This window comes from Gallus gallus, chromosome 2 (assembly GCF_016699485.2).
Source record: "Gallus gallus isolate bGalGal1 chromosome 2, bGalGal1.mat.broiler.GRCg7b, whole genome shotgun sequence".
Lineage (NCBI taxonomy): Eukaryota > Metazoa > Chordata > Aves > Galliformes > Phasianidae > Gallus > Gallus gallus.
In genome coordinates, this window is record NC_052533.1 from 4,627,791 (window position 1) to 4,646,019 (window position 18,229).

Here is an 18,229-nt window from a genome sequence, read left to right on the forward strand (position 1 = left end):
GAAACAACAGTGGTGAATGTTGACTGCATGTCTATAACACGAATGTATGTTCATCTGCAGTAAATACTGTCGGTTACCCCTCCTGCTACCAAACATTACACATGTGCTTGGAGAATGAGACTCCATGCAGGACTGAGAAAGATATCCGCAGTGGGAAATGAGTAGTTAGGATAACATTGTCCATGTGGGACCAGGAAAAGGAGAAGGTACAACCTACATTCCCCAAAATGGATGCTACTGAGAAAATTTTCAGACTTCTATTCTTACTTTAAGCAGAAGCTTCTTCTTTGTCCCCCATGTTCCTTCTGTGATGGATTTTGGATTGAATTTGGTTTGCTCATCCCGGAGGAATTCCGGCTTTAAGACATACCCAGAGAACCCATTGTCCTGGAACCGGCCCTGGTAGACATCCATTTCTGTGCCTCCTGTCTGGAAATTTAGGGCAACTGCAACATAAATAAGCTCAGTCACTTTCAGATAAATCAATAAGAGTCTTTTTCTACCTACTCTATTCACATGAAATTGCACTTCATGGACATAAACATTGACTTTCTATGCTTCAAAGAGCATTGATAAGCTCTGCCCCTCGCAGTCTGCTTGCCATGAGGATTTCTTCCATTCAGATGTTAGAAGAAGGAGAAGCCATTATGGCCACCTCAGTCATCCTCCTGCCTACTGCAGGAGGGTCGAAAAATTAGTCAAAAAATGCCCTGCGTTGAATTTTTTGATGAACAACCACATCCTCTAGATAAACCCATTAATTACAGCTAAGCCAGGTTGTTTCTCTGCCTACTTAAAGCGCAGGAAAGGCTCTCCTAGTAGTTACAAGAGCTCATCTCTTCCAGTGGTCACTGAGGCTCTCTGCCTGTAATTGGCCTGGAATTGAACATCTACCTCAGCCAAAGCCCCACCGTGGCCAGGTCATGACTAGCACAGCCAGCTTAACCCTCTCCAAGCTCCCCGTTGCACCCACCAATCTGGCAGCCAACATTCCACAAGTCAACAGGATTGTAGTTGGAAGAATCTGTCCTCCAGCCTGCAGGGTATATCCGGCTCAGGTGCCTGATGTTATGAAGAATAAAGCTGTTTCCTACAGAAAAGAAGAAGAACAAGAACAAGAAGAAGAACAAGAAAAAGAAGAAGAAGAAAATGTTATTTTCAGTGATAGGGGCTACTTTTTTCTTGATGCTGCTGTATATAGTGCTTCTCTGTCTAGTCTGGCTGAGTGTGAACTGCCTGCAGAAAATACCCTTCTTCATAACAGCCTGTGACCTATGGCTTTGGGGTGCTTCATGTTTAGTCACCACTAGCTGTCACTTTATGGGGGAGTGGGACATAGGATGGCCTTTTGCCAAGGCATACATACCAGATTCCTGAGCTAGTTTCAGAGCTTTGCTCTCTGTGAACGATGACATCTCATAGAAAGCCCGAGGGTGGCTGGGGTCCTCAAAGCCATTGAAATGAACACTCTTGCAGTAGACAACCGTGTCCGACAGCTCTTTGGCCAGCTTGAGGGTGTCACTCTAAAAAAAGAAGCAAGAGGTTTGTGAGGTGCTTCTGCAGTCCTACTCAAAAGTAATAACTGTGTTTTCTCTACAAACCCTGGGTCTGCCCTTTTTCATCAACTACAGATGGAAAGGATACCCACCATCAGCACCCAATGGCACCCCCATGCAGGTACAGGGTGGTAAAGGGGTGGACTGCCCTTGCTGTGTCCCTTACCCTGAACAGAGAGGGCTAATCCCTCCTCTCAGACCATTATGCAGAAAAACAACTCTGCTGTTACCTACATGCTTCACCAGCCACTGGCCTGTCCAATGACATCACTAACTTCCTGAATGAGGTAGATGTTTTGACGGCCTTGTGCCTCAGACCTTTGGCTTTTTTGTCTTGAACTAGGAAGTTCTCACAATGCTTTGGTGCCAGCTACTCCACAGCCTTTATCCACAAGTGAAGTGAGTGTTATCAGCTCCCACCAAATGCAAGAAAAGAAAATTGCAGTCTTCAAAATTATACACACTGCTGACTACAGATTAGAAGAAGAAATAAAACCTTCAAAGGGTGAACAAATCAGCAAAGGAAAGTATATATCAGACCAGATTCAGAAGCAATATCAATCAATTTTGTCATCAGTGGGGCTGAATCAATTTGTCATCTATGAACCTGATCTATAAGGAATGTGGCCTTCACAATGACCTGCAGTCTGAAAAAAAATAATGCCCTCACAATAGGGAGCAAAATACTGACGTGGCAGTAAACCATTTTTCCCCCCCATACAGTCATCCCATTGGTAAACTGACACCCTCTTCCCATAGCTCTTTCTGCTGCACAAGGTCATCAAAAAAATGGCCAGTGAGGGTGCAGGCATGTCCCAGAATGTTACCAGAAAACCATTAGCCCCAGTAACTCACAAGGTGATGATAGATTCATGAGGAACAGATACGTGGAAGTCAGATGGAAGTGGACTGAACATGTACTCTTCCACTGCACCCATAAATCACAGAAACATAGAATCACCGAGGTTGGAAAAGACCTCTGAGATCATCCGATCCAACCGTTCACCTATCACCAATATCTCCCACTAAGCCATGTCTCTCAGTACAACATGTAAACGTTTCTTGAACACCTCCAGGGATGGTGACTTCACCACCTCCTTGGGCAGCCCATTCCAACACCTGATGCTCTGTGCTAAATGGCTGTCCCAGCTGCTGGGTCCTTCAGCTTCTTTTTAGAGAGGGAAGACAACCAGCACAGTTGGATGGCCCTGCAATATCTCCGTGCTTGTGCTTAGCTGAGAGCATATTAGAAGTATATTTTAATTGCTTTTTTTTCTTTCCAGTCATGGCACAAAGCTCATCTAGAAAGCGGTTTGCCAGCATGAGGAATGGGATTGGCTAACAAGATCAGACTTCCTGATGCAGGATTTCCAAGCCTTCTGCAGTAGGCAAAGATCTACTTTATAGCTTTCCTGCCTCTCCAGGTCTGACCCTTTTAGGGAATCGGCTACTTCTTTTACTTACCTTCCCCTTCTGCTGTACCTCTGTCTTCACAGATTCATCTTCCATTTCAGCTGCTTCATCTTCATCAGAGACATCCTCAGCCTCCAGGTTGTTGTTCCCATTTGTCCCAGTGGGGTCTTCCTGTCTGCTCAGCTTCTTGCCTTTCACAAGGATCTTCCCTTTCAGTTGCTGCACAAGGAAAAGTAGGCAAAGGCAATTAGCAGACTGTCCCCTGGCCTTGCACCTTTCAGTGAAGTCAGTGGGAGATTTGTTGCCACATGGATGTGTTTGGCACTGCTGGCTCTGGAGGGTGCTGCTTATAGCAGAAAAATACAACCTTAGATTTAGCCAATATAACTCTGTGTAACGTGTCCCCTCTTCTTTCAGCAACATCCTGTATCTGCCTCTTCCACCAAAAGCAACAAGCCTCGCTGTTCTCAAATGACAGAACCATAGAAAACCAAGAATCTTTTTTAAAGCAACGCTATTCCCCCTTTTGTGGGTGCAAGCAAATTGCATCGTGTCTCTGTGGATACCAGCCCAGCTCCTCGCTGACTGGCTAAGCTGAGGATGAAACCTGATTTGAGCTGAAATTTGACATTGCTCCGTGAGGCAGCAGCCAAGAACATTTTTCTTCAGCTACCGCAAATGATCTGTTTACTCTGAGGAACTTACTCTGTCACTCAAAAGCTGCACAAAAGCAGCTGGGAGGAGTGTGCTGTGGGTGTTAAGAAGTAAAGCCCAAAATTTGGGTGCTTATCCCTTTTACCAAGGTTTTAAATAAGCTGACAGACATAGACACATATACATACATGCATTTGCTCCATCTGAATTTGTTCCCCTTCATGTGATATTAAGTATTTCTAGCCTGAGGGGAAGGATATTCAGCTCATCAGTTCGGCCCTGCTGAGCAGACTCCTTGACTTAGGAAGAAGCATTAGCTGAAATGCTCAATAAATACTCAACAAGTAGACCATGAAGCTATTCCAGTCACCTGTGGCAAGCCCGAAGTGGAACATAAGAAAGTAGGAAAAGCTACAAGCATGCTGGAGTGCACTGAGAACATGTAGCATAGTGGAACTGATGCAATGCTTTTACTTCCTTTTGTGCCCTTGTAAACCATATTGCCTTAGATTTCCAGAAGTGCAGCTCCCCTGCTTTCTCACCTTCTCTGCCGCATACCAAAGCAAGCTCAGCAATGCATGCGAGATGGTTCTGACACATGGCTTTGCTCCCTTTTGGAGTCTGTGGTCTGGAACAGGGCACCCGTCTTAAATGAAAGCACTGTTCATTATATCAGGAGCAAAGCTGTTACAAGCAGAGCAGTCTAAAAGATCTGCACACAAGCATTTGTTTTACCTGAAAGCTTCTTGAATCTATTAGTGACCTGATAGCCATTGCTAGGTCTGATTTCCAATGTTCAACTCAGTGGTGTTGGCATGTTAACAAGAGCCACCTCAAGAAACTTTCTGTGCCTTCGACACCTCCTTTAGAGTCAAAAGGGAGAACTAACACCCCTCGGATCTGATTAGACAACCACTTGGGAGGAGGTGGACTACACCTCCAACTGCCTCGACTATACTAACTAGTTCACAAGCAGGCCAAAGGGATGTGCTCAAGTACATGGATACACAAGGGCTAACTGCCACACTGCATTCTGCTCTCAGGATGAAGATACCCATCAGATGTCAGAGAAGCTGTGAGGATTAACACATTCACTTTCAGGTGGAGATGTGCAGACCAGATGCACCAACTCAAAGCATTGCTCCATCTGCAGATGTCTGTCAGGGCAGCTGAGCTGAGGTATTGCAGGCTTTTACAATGAGCAGCATCAAAGGATGAAAAGAGTCTCCAAAAAATGGGGAAGAAACACATTACCAAGGGAGAGATCTAAGGTCAGTTGTGCAGAGCCCTGCCTTGCTGCTGCTATCCTGGATGTGTTTGCTGAACCACAAGGCTCAAGGTGATGTTGAATGGGGCACTGGGCACAGCAACGGTTGTGATCCATGGGACAGACGTTGGGTGTGGAATGGCAGAGCCCCAATCACTCCACTGGGGTGCTCGTGGTCCAAAGGGTCACCCAGTAAGGCAAATCTATTCAGCCCAAAACCATCCCCATGGTGAAGGGTGCCCAACACCAAGAAGTTGAAGGGGCTGGAATATGCCTGGTATGCTGAATGTTGGCAGCTCATCCCAAGGATGGGTTTTTGCATCATTTCTAGCTGGTATGCATGGACAGGGGGAAAGAACCCCAGCAGAGCCCTGTGCAGATCAGGAATTAGGCAGAAAGACCTGCAGCAAGCAATCAGCAGCAAAGATTGGAGCAGCTCTTCCCTACAGCCCTGGCACTGACCCGAAGCTTTCCTGGAACTTTTTTTGTGGCTTTTGGCTTTTTATCCTATAGGCCTTTAATTCATGATCAGGACCTAAAGACAGAAGCTTGACAGAAGTATTTGTATACTTTTTGGAGCCTAATATTCCATTCCTAAATGGAACCTAATAAATGAGATGCCTGCCCAGGGCAGTATTGTGCATTGGTAGTGTGAATACAAACCGTGTTATCTTCCTTTAGTTACTGACGTTGCCCTGCTAACTCACTCTGCACTGCCTACTTTTATTTACAGCCTTTCAGATCTCCTCCCAGTTGCGAATCCTGTATTTTTTTCTAAGAAAAAAATATATTACATTCTCTCTGGCCTCCCCATGCCAGCTTCACAAGGAAGTGGAAAATCTAAGGGGTTTCTGCTGTTTTTTTGTTCTTAGTGCTTCGGCTTCAGTGTGTTTTCCACAAACACACTGTTCTAGTTCACATGGCAGGAAAACAGGAAAAGTAATGGAGGAAAAAGGATATATGTTACTACATTGGTATTCTGTCTCCCTTTAAGCTAAATGGATCGGTCCCTCCACTGGAGCAGATCATCCCAGATCCATTCAGCAAAGGTAGATCTGGGCTTTTCTGCTCCAGCGAGGGCCACCTGGGCAAGCAGAGCAGGAGGTCAGACAAGCACAGGAATGGGATAAACATTTTTGGAAGCTGGGGTCATCCCCTTAAGCACACATCACACATTTCCTCCCCTGGCGTTTCACTTTTCTTCCTTCATATCATCCCCTGGTCACAAGGCGGTGTTTTGAGAGGCTGTCAGCAGCTTTCCCCATCCTCCACTGAGGATAAATAACAAGCCAGCACGTAACACTGAAAATGCTGATTTTCCAACTCAGTAAGAGCCTGCAGAGACCTGCCTCCATGCTGGGTGTAACCTCACTGGGGAAGAGTCACTTCTGAAATGGAGGCCACTTGTCCGTGCCAGTGCAAAGGTCTCGCTGAAGCAGCAGCATTAAACATTATGATTCATCCCAATTTATTGCACTGGAGCCGAGGGACCAACCCGGATCAGCTTCCCTCTGCGCCAGGCATTGTATCAAGTGAGGCACAGCATTCCCAAACAAAAAGGGGGAAAGTCAGAAAGGGAAACGAGGAAAAAAGAGAGGGAGAAAAAGTAGAGGAGATATTTGGGGTGGCTCATTTCCCCCCCTTTTCTCCCCTGCTGACGGTCAGCTTTATCCTACCCACAGACTCCTTCCAGCCCTGGCCAGCCCTTCTCCTCCAACTCCTGGCAAATGATTTCTTTAGCAACGAAATGTGATATAAAGGGAAAGGCAGCTACTCACACAACAGTCTGGTTCTGAAAAGTGCTTAGGAGGGAAGAAAGAAAGAAAACACAGACACAAAGGGTGGAAACAGATGAACATTTTGGCTTCTTTTTTTGGAAACAAAGTGTTGTTTTTTTCATACAAAGATTCCATTTCCATCTTTTTTTTTTTCTAATTACCAGATATTCTTGCAGTGGTACACCATGAGGGCTGTGTATCTCCTTCCCCCTGCAGGGTCCAAGCTCAGCTCGCTGCCTCATGGCAGCCATAATTGATAGGAATCACAGTGGCACTTGTCCTCCAGGCAACCTCCCACCTTCCCTTGTCCTCCAAGGACTCTTCCTCCACACCGCCATGCCACCCCAGGCAACTCTGAGTGGAAGGATATCTCATACTTGACCCAGTTTTAGGCCACTTGTGCTGCTTTTCCCCTTGGGTTTCAAGGACAAGTAATTATAGCTGTCCTTTCAGCCCTCATGACTTTCTCATCAGCAGCCTGGGTTTCCACAGCAACCTCTCTCTGTTTCAGTGGATTGGCCACGTTCAGTTTCGGGGAGCAGACACAAGACAGACCCTCAGGACTCAGCTCCTTTGCACTCCCTCCTCATGGGACGAAGGATGCTGCCTTGCCTCAGTAAATAGACCAGGAATGTCCTTAGTTCCTCAGGGATGTCTCCTCTGAGACCTTTCACAACAAACAAGGAGCAGTTCATTTTGAAGTTTGATGTGCACACGGTGTTTCTAACAACTATTCCTATTTCCTCTTTTACCACTGCCCCCAGGTAAGCTCTATTTGTCAGCAAGTTAGCACCCAGCAAGAACACAGACCTCTTTTGTCCCACCTTCAGAGTGCAGAAAGTGCTAGGGGTGGCCTTGCTCACCTCGGGGGAGGGGAACTGGGATTTGCTTCCATCAATCGGGGCGACCAGGAGCATGTCCTGCAGGATCGTTGTCATGTGCTGAGCCATGACCTTCTGCTGCTCGAGGCTGCAGTGGTTCTCCAGGGAGATGATGACAGGGTATGGCGAAGTCTAGGACAAGACAGTAACATCCATCATAATTGAACTCTGAAATTTTAACATCCTATAGCAACTGGTATAAACTCCATTGTTGTTTTCTCTGGAAATGAGTGTGTCAGCAGTAGGGATAAAAAAAAGGATAAAAAAGCAGTCTTTTGCATCAGTCCCTCCAATACACACACATATAATTCGTTCAGTGTAAGAACAGACCCTGAGGCATCAAAGCCAAGTAAACCAAAGGTTTGCTTGCATTTCCTACCATGTATGTTCAAGAAGTTGGGCAACATTTTCATTGCAGGGGGGTTCAATATCTAGCTGTGCTAGTACAGACTTAAACTCATCCTCAGGCTGTGCCCTGCCTGACCAGAAACTTCCAGGAATGGATCTGTTGACAAAGCAGAACCTGGATGCCTAGACAGAAGCACACATCTTCTACTCATAGGAAAGTTAAGGTGAAGTATTCAATTTTAAGCTCTCTGCTGGGAGAGCAGAAATCTGCTATCAGTTATAGTATGAGAAATCTTAGAGAGTCTCAGGACTCTCATCCTTACTTTGAAAGCATAGTTCTTGATGGCCTTAATGACATCACTGAAGAGGATCTTGGAGGTGAGAGTGTAGCCATGATAAATGATAGGTTCCGAGTTAGGGCCATCCCAGCAGTCCAGTTCCACACAGCGGCAACCTTTGGTGAGGGCTCTGGAAACAAAGAAGGGACCTGGTTGGGTTTTAAACCTTCTGCTCAGGATCAGGCACAGGTATTGCCTGGGAAGACAGATGGGAATTTCAGGGTTCAAGGCAGAAAGTGGATCAGCCACAGGTATTGCCTGGGAAGGTTGATGGGTAGTTCAGGGATCAAGGTAGAAAGGAGAGCTTGGAAAAACAGGAAAGCAGATGGAGAAAAGATAGGATCAGGAGAGCTCAGGGGCAACAGAGACCTTAGGATTGAGCAAGGAAAGCACAGTGGGATCTGAGAAAAGAGATGATGAAAGCCCAAGCTAAGGGCTATCTGAAGAAGGAGACACAGTAATTGTTAGGTGAGAAAGGACATTCATGTTTGTGTCCCAGGTCTTTTCCCAAAGATGATGAAGAGAAGACATGCACTGGAAGAAAGTAAGTCAGCTATAGAAGCCAGATCATGAAGTCTGAATGATGTGTGTTCTTCACCTAGATCTGATAAGATCTGATAGGATCTGAGGGATTAATCCTCCAAGCTGTCAGGGTGGGAGGTGAGGGAACTCAACTGCATCTTGGGAGACTGCTGAGGCCAGTTTCCCATATTGAGTCTAAAGACTGAATTCCCATTTGAAACTCCTTCCACACATCCATACTTCTATTTTCACTTCCTTTCAGATCAAAGTTCCTTATGAAAGGCTTAACTCTCAATAATGGTGATCGTGCCTCTTTTATGCCACTCCCAATACATTTCAGATAACACAAGTCCTTTAAATCACTGCAGTAAGAATCGTGGGTTTATTTTTTTCCTTAAAGACAAAAGGTAATTCCATAATTTTAAGATACTGTAAGAGGAATTCAAATAGCTACTTTCAGTAACTTGTACCTGATTTCACTCTTTACTCCCTTAAGCTTGAGACCTGAGATAGGTGTTATTTCCTGAGAATAATTATAGTAATCTTTAGATAAGTAATAAACAAAGATGGAATTGCAGCCACTGACTTGCTGATAAGGAAACATTGTCTCACTTGATAAAAGTATAGGTGACAGCAGAAGTTAAGTGTTTGTGCAAGCCAATATCGGCCACTGCATACATCTGCCCGTGCAACGTTGGACAGCAGCCACTGTTAAGTACAAAAGTGGGCAACACAATATTCTGTCCACAGCATGGTGAGGCACTGGCACTGCTGCCCAGAGAAGCTGTGGATGCCTCATCCCTGCAGGTGCTCAAGGCCAGGTTGGATGGGGCCCTGGGCAGCCTGAGCTGGTGGGCAACCAGCCCATGTCAGGGGTTGGAACCGAATGATCTTTAAGGTCCCTTTCAACTCGATCCCTTCTATGATTCTATATTCCAGGACACGTAACAGACTCTCTTAGCATCACACTTTGAAAATATCATGCTAGAGGGCTGCAATCCACTATCCCCATGGCTGCAGATATTTTAGAATGAACCCCTTGTCTGCTTCAGAATGGAGTAATTATATTTCTTACAGTCAGATGAGACCCAAGACAAAGTGCAATGATAACAGGACCATGGCCAACCTGGTTTAGAAACAGCTCACCCAGATAAGAACATGGCCAGTCCATGTTTCCTAGTCTCAGGATGAGAGATTGCCTCTTGGCTCTCTTGCATCCGGCAGTATAGATGTGATAAGATGCAGTATAGTCTCATAAGATGACTTAACCACACACACACACACATACATTACCTGATGTAGGCTTCTGTGCTGCTAGGGCCTGTAAGCTGGTCATCCATAAGATAGGTATTGTGTGAGGATGATACAAAGTAGTGACTGAGAGGTTGAGTCATGTCCTGGTAAACTTTACGGTGGGAGGTGTTGAATATATTCCCATCATCAGACAGCAAGTACATCAGGAAACCATCTTTGGTCATGGCGTTACGCTTCTTGGCTGCCAGATGAATAGACAGAAACACCATGCTTAAAATCTGACACAGCCAGGCTGTGGTGCCATCATGATGCCTGCTGATCCCTGATGATTTCAAAGGTAAAACATGCTCCATAGGCACTCAGCTAATAGTAGAGAGATATACACTGTCCAGATGACAGTGATAGCTTCATCTGTCTGAAAGCACTTTAATAACCACTTTACAAGCAGAATACTTTTGGCACTTACTGTCCTTGACAAGACCTAAAAAGTGCTGAACACAACACTTACCTCACCTGCTTCTAGAGGTCTACAGTACAAAAATCTCCACTTAAGCACTTCAAGCCTCCTTCATACCAACACAGAAATTGTCAGATGATAATTGATGTCTCCCTGTCTTGAGGGACTGAGCCAGATTTCAATCCAGCCCTCAAATCCAACATCTGCAAAGCATTATCCCTCTCCTGAAGGTCTACCAGGACAGTGCAGAGAGCCTATGATCCTGCACTGGTTTCTTAAACATGTCCTCCAAGTCTGTGATTCCTTAATTTCTGAGCAGAATGACAGTTATGTGATTGCTCTCCTAAACAGCTCTCACCTTCTTGCATATCTACTCAGAGATCTCATCACCTCATGGGTTTTCACATGCCCACGTACAAAACAATTTATCTCTTTCCCTGCTTTGAAGAACAGAAACATTGCCACATTGCAAGCTACATGATGACTGATATCTGAATAAGCCATCAGAGCTTTTCCCACAGGAATGCCACTGCTCTCTAACCAACCCCAGGTCAACCCCTCTCCAGCTGCTCATAGTACCTAAGCCAAATATGAACATAAATATTTCCCAGCTTCTCATTTCCCCTTCTTTTCTCAAGCTGCTGGTGTTCCCCTAAAAGACTGCTGTCTTAGAAATGGTTTCAAATAGAAAACAACACAACAGGGCTGTAGAAGCAAGCAGTAGCAAAGCAATTCAGAGTTCATCGGGATAGTAAGATTTTAACCCAAACCAACCAGGGTTTCCAACTTACCTCGTTCACTGGGCTCATATCTCTGAATTAAGGGAGGGGCAGCAACAACAGCATCTTCTTCTTGCTGCGTCTCATAGAGGAACCTCACCAGGTTCTGGCAGGACATGAGTCCTTCTGCATCTGAGTACTTCTGGAATATTGTGTCTATTTCCTTTCTCTCTGTCAGTATCCTGTAAAATTCCTCTATCTCATCATCCTCCAGAGCCTCTGTTTTGGACTTGTCACAGTACTGTAAACGTAGAGGGGAGAAGGAGTGAAAACCTTCTTTCCTTCTGGCATATGCCAGCCGTAATCTGCACCAGGGCTACACAACGCAGAACACAAAATAATTGGAAACAGTTAATGACCAGTGAATGAGAAGCAGGGTGAATGGTTCTCATTAACAAGGCCACTGGTCACATAATGGTTACAATTATTATCATTACTTATTCATATTACCAGTATGTCGAAGAGCACCAGGCATGGCCCTGAGCTCCACTGAGCTATGCAAACCATGCGTTAAAAGGAAGACTCCTTACAATCCAAGCAAAAATCAAGGGTTGAGAGAACTGTACCTATTGATCTCAAGAGGTGGAGCACTATATAGAAACAACTAATGCACCTGGTGTAAAATCTGGTAGGTAAAATGAAAGACTTTTCCCTTGATCCTAGTGGGTCTGAACCTCAAGAGACAACCAAGGCCAGTTAGCAGGACTGCTTGAAATGACAGTATCAAAACTGACTGTAAAAAAATCCTGCTAAACATGTGCTTGTTTAAGTATGGAAAAAAATAAGTGATCCTTTATCCATGGAAATTTCCCATTCTTCTCCAAAAAACCACCAAGTTGCAAAACCCCCACAGAATTGCAAATCAGGTATCAGCTTCTCAAGGAGCTGCAGTACAAATTCTTCATGCCTCTATGCTTCAAAATGGTTTGAACTTCTCTACTTGGTCACAGCTCTAACGGAGCACCACAGTCAAGAACTTGGCTGACCATGAAAGATCAGCAGTTTAAGATATGCAAGCTAGCATCTCCACACTGGACAATACCTTTTCCAGCAATAAATATTCCCAAGTTCAATTTTTCACCGGAATTTCCTTTTTCCTGTGGCAAACTCTGATAGAAACTTTGTTGTTTGTTCCCAGCAGAATTCCTGGTAGAGAGGTGAACAACTATTATTTTTGCTACCTCTGGTTTGTAAACCTCTGCAGTAAACATGGCTGAGCAAAACAAGCTGTAATGGAAAGCAGGAGCCGCTCTCAGGGGAATCATGGCAGGGAATGTTACATTACTTCAAAGTGTTCCTCTCAGCAGATTGTAGCAGTCAAACCACATCCAGTTAATGCCTTGTAATTATGATGATTCCCTCTCTCCCAGTGTCTACAGCAAGCAAACAGACCCCCAGCAGTGGTAAGACAGCCTACTCACATCTTACATCTCAGTTACATCTGAAAAATCAAACTTTTGCCATGCATGACAAATCTCCAACGGGATATGAAGTGACGGCAGGACGTGGTGGCCTTACTTGGGTTTTGGCCTAAAATTTTCTCTCCTTCACATCTGAAGTAGACACACAGCATGCACTCCAGACTACACAGAAGAGGTTGCAGTGCATTTCATTTCACCCTTGAAATGGACAACTTGCTACCAGATACTGGGATGTAGCTGAAATACAGCAACTTGTCAAATCAGAGGAATTTAATTGCTTTTGATCTTTGATCTCTTATAGAGATAGAGCTATTGACCTGGGTTTTACGAGCAAAATGCACATCTCAGTTTAACTAGTCACCATGCTAATCTCAGCCTAACCCTTCCAACGATCCCAGCAATGGCCATAGAGGCTTTGGCAGTTGTCCAAGCAAGATGATAATAACAGACTGTTTGTCCTCACTCCTCCAGAGTCTTTCACTAGCAGTTTATGGCACACACATAAAACCAGACAAAATGATCATGACGTGTTGCTTTTCACAAACTGAATCAAGAGGAAAAGGTTCCACTTCTTCTGATTTCAGAATCTGTTGGTTAAAAGCTATGGGCTCATCTCAGGGATCGAACAATCTGTGAAATGTTCAATACTACAGACACTTTGAAAATGAGTTTTAGCTGTCCAGGAACCATCTTTTCCTTGCTGCCTCCCATGTCTGTATGACCTTGTGCTGTGGCTTTGGCAGATCTCAAGCTAAGTTGAGCATGACATTTAGCAGCTGAAAAAAGGGGTATGAGGAGGGAAACTGATGGAGACTGCAGGGATGCTGTAAATGGTAGATGTTCTTTAAGACACAACATGGAAAATAATGATGTGACTCTAATGATGTGACTCCTAGGAAGTCATTATAGCTAATGTACCTCAGTAAGTTTGTTCGTTAGTTGCCAGTAAAGGCTGTAATGAACAAAGTACAAGAGCACTGGCATCACAGTCATATTCTAGGATGCATTGGATACACAGTGTAAAACTGGGCTCCTTCTGCTTGGGCTACAAGAGCTCCAAATGAGATTTTCAACTCAAAAAGCTGTGATTCAGCTCATTTGTATAGATCATGAACAATGATTCCTGAATGAACTTTAGTTTGCCACAAAGAGTCAGAAGCTTTCTGATGCACTGGAATGAAGTGAGCAATTACAGGAGCTCTGCACAGTTTCTGGCTGCAAAGCATATGTCTCACTTAGATGTGTCTAAAATCTAGATGTCGACACAGAGTTATGTGACAAAAAGCAAGAATAATGTAAGAACATGCCCTGTAGCTCTCCCTTAAATCTCTTGATTGCCCTTCCTTCCCACGACTAAACGAAGCAAAACTCACTAAGACAGAAAGAAGATCACTGTTTCAATATGCTGTAACATCTCACGGTCCATCTAAATTTAAGGGATATGTAAAATGAAAACATAATTGCTTAAGGACTCAGTGGTCAAATAGAGTGAGACAGACTCTCCTTAGAGGCAATTCACCACACAAGAGATGTGAATTAACCTTTTGGAGGTTAATTCAGAGGGTTAATTAACATCTTCTCTTTCCCCTGGCTATACAGAAAGCTTAGAACAATTACAGGTCTAATAAGGGTACTTCCGAATAGCTGCCCACACTTAGATAGGATGAACGAGGGCTTACTTACTGCTCAGAGTCCTCAAGCAAAAAGAGAATTGAACTTTGGTAAGTTTCCAATCCTGCTGCTCCCTTCTAACTGCTGCCACATCTGATTCAGATCTTTGACGTTTGAAGATGTGTATGAGGTGTCACCTTTAGGAAAAGGCAAATCACACCCTGGTCTACAGTACTGGTTTGATCAACACCAATTGCAAAGGGAATATTAAGTGCTGGTGACTACTTCCAGCGTAGGTGCCTGCACTGGGAGACATCTAACTCAACCAGAGGAATTCCAGCCTTTTTGCTATTCTTCCATGGTCTTCCCAAGTAGAGAACGAACCATAGAATACACCAGCCACATTCAGCTGTAAATCTTGGCGATTTTGCAAGGTGAAATCCTACGAGATCTGCTGAGAACCTTCCCCCGTATCATAGAATCACAGAACAGCTTAGGTTGGAAGAGACCTTAAAGATCAACAAGCTCCAACTCCCTGCCATGGGCAAGGTTGCCAGCCAATAGATCAGGCTGCCCAGGGCCCCTTCCAACCTGGGATCCTGCAGTTACCAAAGAGACAGACATCTCCATAAACCATGGATTAGGAAACTCGTTCCTTCTTTGGGGAAGGGCCCAAGTGAGACCTTGCCAACATCCGGCGTTATCTCTTACAGGAAGGAGCAGGAGGAATGCAGCCTGTACCCGCAACCACCCACATGTTTACCACTGATCATAAAAAAAAACAATTAATTCAAATCCTGCTTCAGATAAGATGGAAGTTTAGAATTCATCCAGGTGTTTTTTCTCATCTCAGGAGGAAGGCTTGTTTAGAGACACTAAAAGCAGCAGATAAACTTTCGTCCCTATCTTCTGATAGGCTGAGCCAGGAAGCTGGATCTAGAGAAATGAGAAGTGCACATCCAAGTGGATAGAACACTCCTTGGCCCGTCAGAGCAACCACACCGGCCCAGGTGTAGGTATAATGTTACATACCTTTTGTTTATCTATTTTGTTTTTCATTCCCAATTCACACTTTATCATTGTTTACACAGGTCACTGGGAACCAATCTCCTCTCAGATGGTACAGAGTTCATAATTTCACCAAACTGATTTAGGAGGCTTAGGCATTGACATGTGGCTCCAGCATGCAGAACTCCTAACATTCCTGAGACTCACAGTGCAGTTGCACTTTGGCTCTTCCTTTTTCTCACATTATCCGTGCCTGTGTCTGTCTTTTCTGAGGCCAGGTAAAACTGTGTCGTAGTAAAGAAAGAACACCTTAACAGAGCTTCATCAAAAGCACTGTGCTATCCTAACTCAGTTGTTGGTGGGAACTGCTGAGCACTAAAGGCTAAGAGTACTTTCTTGGTACAAGAAAAGGAGCTCACTTTAGCTGAGGTCTACACCCAATGCTGAAAGCAGTGGGAGATCTTGACCTCAGCCAACAGCCAGTACTTATCTGCTTGATCATTACCTGGAAAATCTCCTTGGCATGATAGTCATCAACTTCAATGTTCACTTCTTTCAGGAAGTTCTTGAGCTCTTTAAAGCTCATCTTGTTGTCTTTGTTCTTATCAGCTTTCCGCAGGCAGGTGTGAATCCAACTGCAAGATGATGTAAGGAAACCTCTCCAGGTCAGCATGGTCTAAATACCACCCCTCTACACAGCACATGAGTAGGCAGACATAAATCTCCTCTAAAGATTCTGAACCACTTCTCCCTGCTGCTGTGAATCAGCATGCTCCCACTGAACAGCTTGCATCATCTCACCTTCTGCTCTGAAAGGGCAAAGCGATGCTTTGGCAGAAGCAAAGTGCTCTGTAGTACAAGCAATCATGACCCAGGAAAAGCTTGTCACCATCTGGCCAAGGCTAGATGAGCTCTATTTAACCTGCAGGAGTTTCTGGACACAGCCACATCACAAAACAGTCTGATTTCTCTTTTGTGGCAGAAAGTGCATCCTCCAGATGGGAGAAAGGAGAACGAAAAGATCTCCCAGGTATGGGCAACTGATCATTAAGAATTTGACTGATAGTGTAACACGCTGAACACTTAACAGGGATTCTCTGAAATAAACATGAATAGTCCTCTATATTTATTCAGGTATTTCTACCTAAACGTCTTAAGAAATTTGTTGTAAATAAAACCAGTCCAATCTTTACAGGTCTTGGCTTTCCCCTGTAAAACACACAGTGTCTATTTCTGTATTGTACTGTGACTGTGATAATAGCTCCTAAGAGCTCCATTTATATTCACTCCAGTATATCCATGGATCTGGAGCAATTGCTATAAAATCAGCTTTTTTAGTGTTAACACCAGTTAATTTGAACTGGGTCTGCCATGGTCTTTTAAGTCCCCTGGGAAAACATCAGGTGGTTGAGATAATCTGAAGTTTTAAACAAGCAAACAAACAAACAAAAACAAAAAATGATAACTTTTTGCATCAAGCCAACTGTACCTCTCTAACTTGCTGTAACTAGCAAATAACAAACGCCGTCCAGAAGAACATCCTATTTTTCCATAGAAAAATTACTGAAATAATAATTAAATCACCATAACTCCAACTTTTCGTGACTTGCATAGGAAGCACTGCTCCAAACTCATTCCAGAAAAGACATAAATATGGATTGTAGCAAAATAAAATTCAGAAGTGGCAAATACCAGCGAGGAGACACAGTGCCATAACATTTTACCTGGGTCTTTCAAAATCACCTCCAAAAAGAGGTGATGAGTGACAGCCTATAGGGGCTGCAGACATAACCCTGAAAGAGGGCACTCACCAACAGCTACCACTGCATCCAAATATTTCCAAACGCTTGGAAATATGTGTAAAGTGTTTGGTAGTTCTGTCAGTCTCTTGGAAAGTTGAGCTTTTTGTCTTTAAAAATCTTGGCATATGCTAAACAATGACCTCACATTGCATCTCTCTTAGCCTGGCAATATGAATATTCCTCTTTCATACACATGGAAATGAAAATAGAGGTTACATTTCCTCTGACTCCCAAGGGCCCTGAACCAGGCTCTGGCTTGGAGCAGTTCCCCAGAAAACCGAGTTTGAATCATGAAGCTCCTATTTGAGCTCCTCCTCGGATGTTCTGCTAAGAGCACAACACCATCCACCCCACCAGCTGTGCTCCAAAGAGCATCTGCTCAGCATATGTCAACATGGTGCCAACAGCAGGGTCAGCCGTTCCCACCCAACCTGTGCAACCCAGCTACCCTTCCTAAAATAACAGACATGAGGAATGCACAACTCTAGGGAGTCAAGAGGAAACTCAAATTCTTCTTGTCTGATACAAACACCATTTTGCAGCCCTGGTTGTGGGTCTTCCTTTCACCTAACCCCGTCTATTTGGGCATGGGGGGACAAGGAAGAAGTGTTCTCATTCTGGTATACCTCCAGAGAGAGCCTGCTTCTTGTTTTCAAAGGATCTGCCAGCTTCAGAACTACCAGCTTTCTATGAGAAACCAAAGAAGAATGACTGAAAAGACCTGGCAGACATCCCAAGAATGTGCTTGAAAAGAAATGCTGCAGAACTTCTGGTAAGCTATTCCTAACCAGAAGAAAAGCTCATGCCCAAATCCCAGAAATGAAGCAGACTGTGCCACACCACTGAAATGAAAAGTCCCCTGTGTTTTCTGGTCTAAAGTCATCCCTGCACACATACCTGCAGTATTTGCTAAAAAACCTATGCCAACTTGTTGAGGGTTGAAGCTGAAGCTTAATAAAACACTACTGTATGCACAAGAACATCAGAAATACTTCTAAAGCACGCAGAGGTTTTACCTTATAGGTGTATAGGACTGGAAGGACCTGTAACACACAAATTCCAGCCCACTGCTACCACAGGCACCTCCATTATATAAGAAGCCAAACCAATCCCACCTGCAACAATCACAGTCTTTGCTTT

The 18,229-nt window shown here is 44.3% G+C and overlaps 1 protein-coding gene across 6 annotated transcripts in view; it reads right to left on the reverse strand.

The window, feature by feature from the left end:
- The window catches only part of PLCD1 (phospholipase C delta 1), a 48,854-nt gene that overhangs the window by 4,868 nt on the left and 25,757 nt on the right, over positions 1-18,229 (reverse strand). For 4 of the 6 annotated variants that reach the window (XM_015281119.4, XM_046931027.1, XM_015281118.4 and 1 more), the window contains exons 4-12: positions 15,793-15,922; positions 11,260-11,563; positions 10,051-10,252; positions 8,221-8,365; positions 7,532-7,681; positions 3,021-3,188; positions 1,367-1,523; positions 974-1,090; positions 268-446 (exon numbers count right to left, since the gene is read on the reverse strand). In XM_015281119.4, coding sequence (XP_015136605.1) covers positions 268-446; positions 974-1,090; positions 1,367-1,523; positions 3,021-3,188; positions 7,532-7,681; positions 8,221-8,365; positions 10,051-10,252; positions 11,260-11,563; positions 15,793-15,922 — 1,552 coding nt within the window. The remainder of the gene's footprint in view (positions 1-267; positions 447-973; positions 1,091-1,366; positions 1,524-3,020; positions 3,189-7,531; positions 7,682-8,220; positions 8,366-10,050; positions 10,253-11,259; positions 11,564-15,792; positions 15,923-18,229) is intronic. The other 2 variants (XM_004939119.5, XM_418522.8) reach the window with 1 other exon arrangement.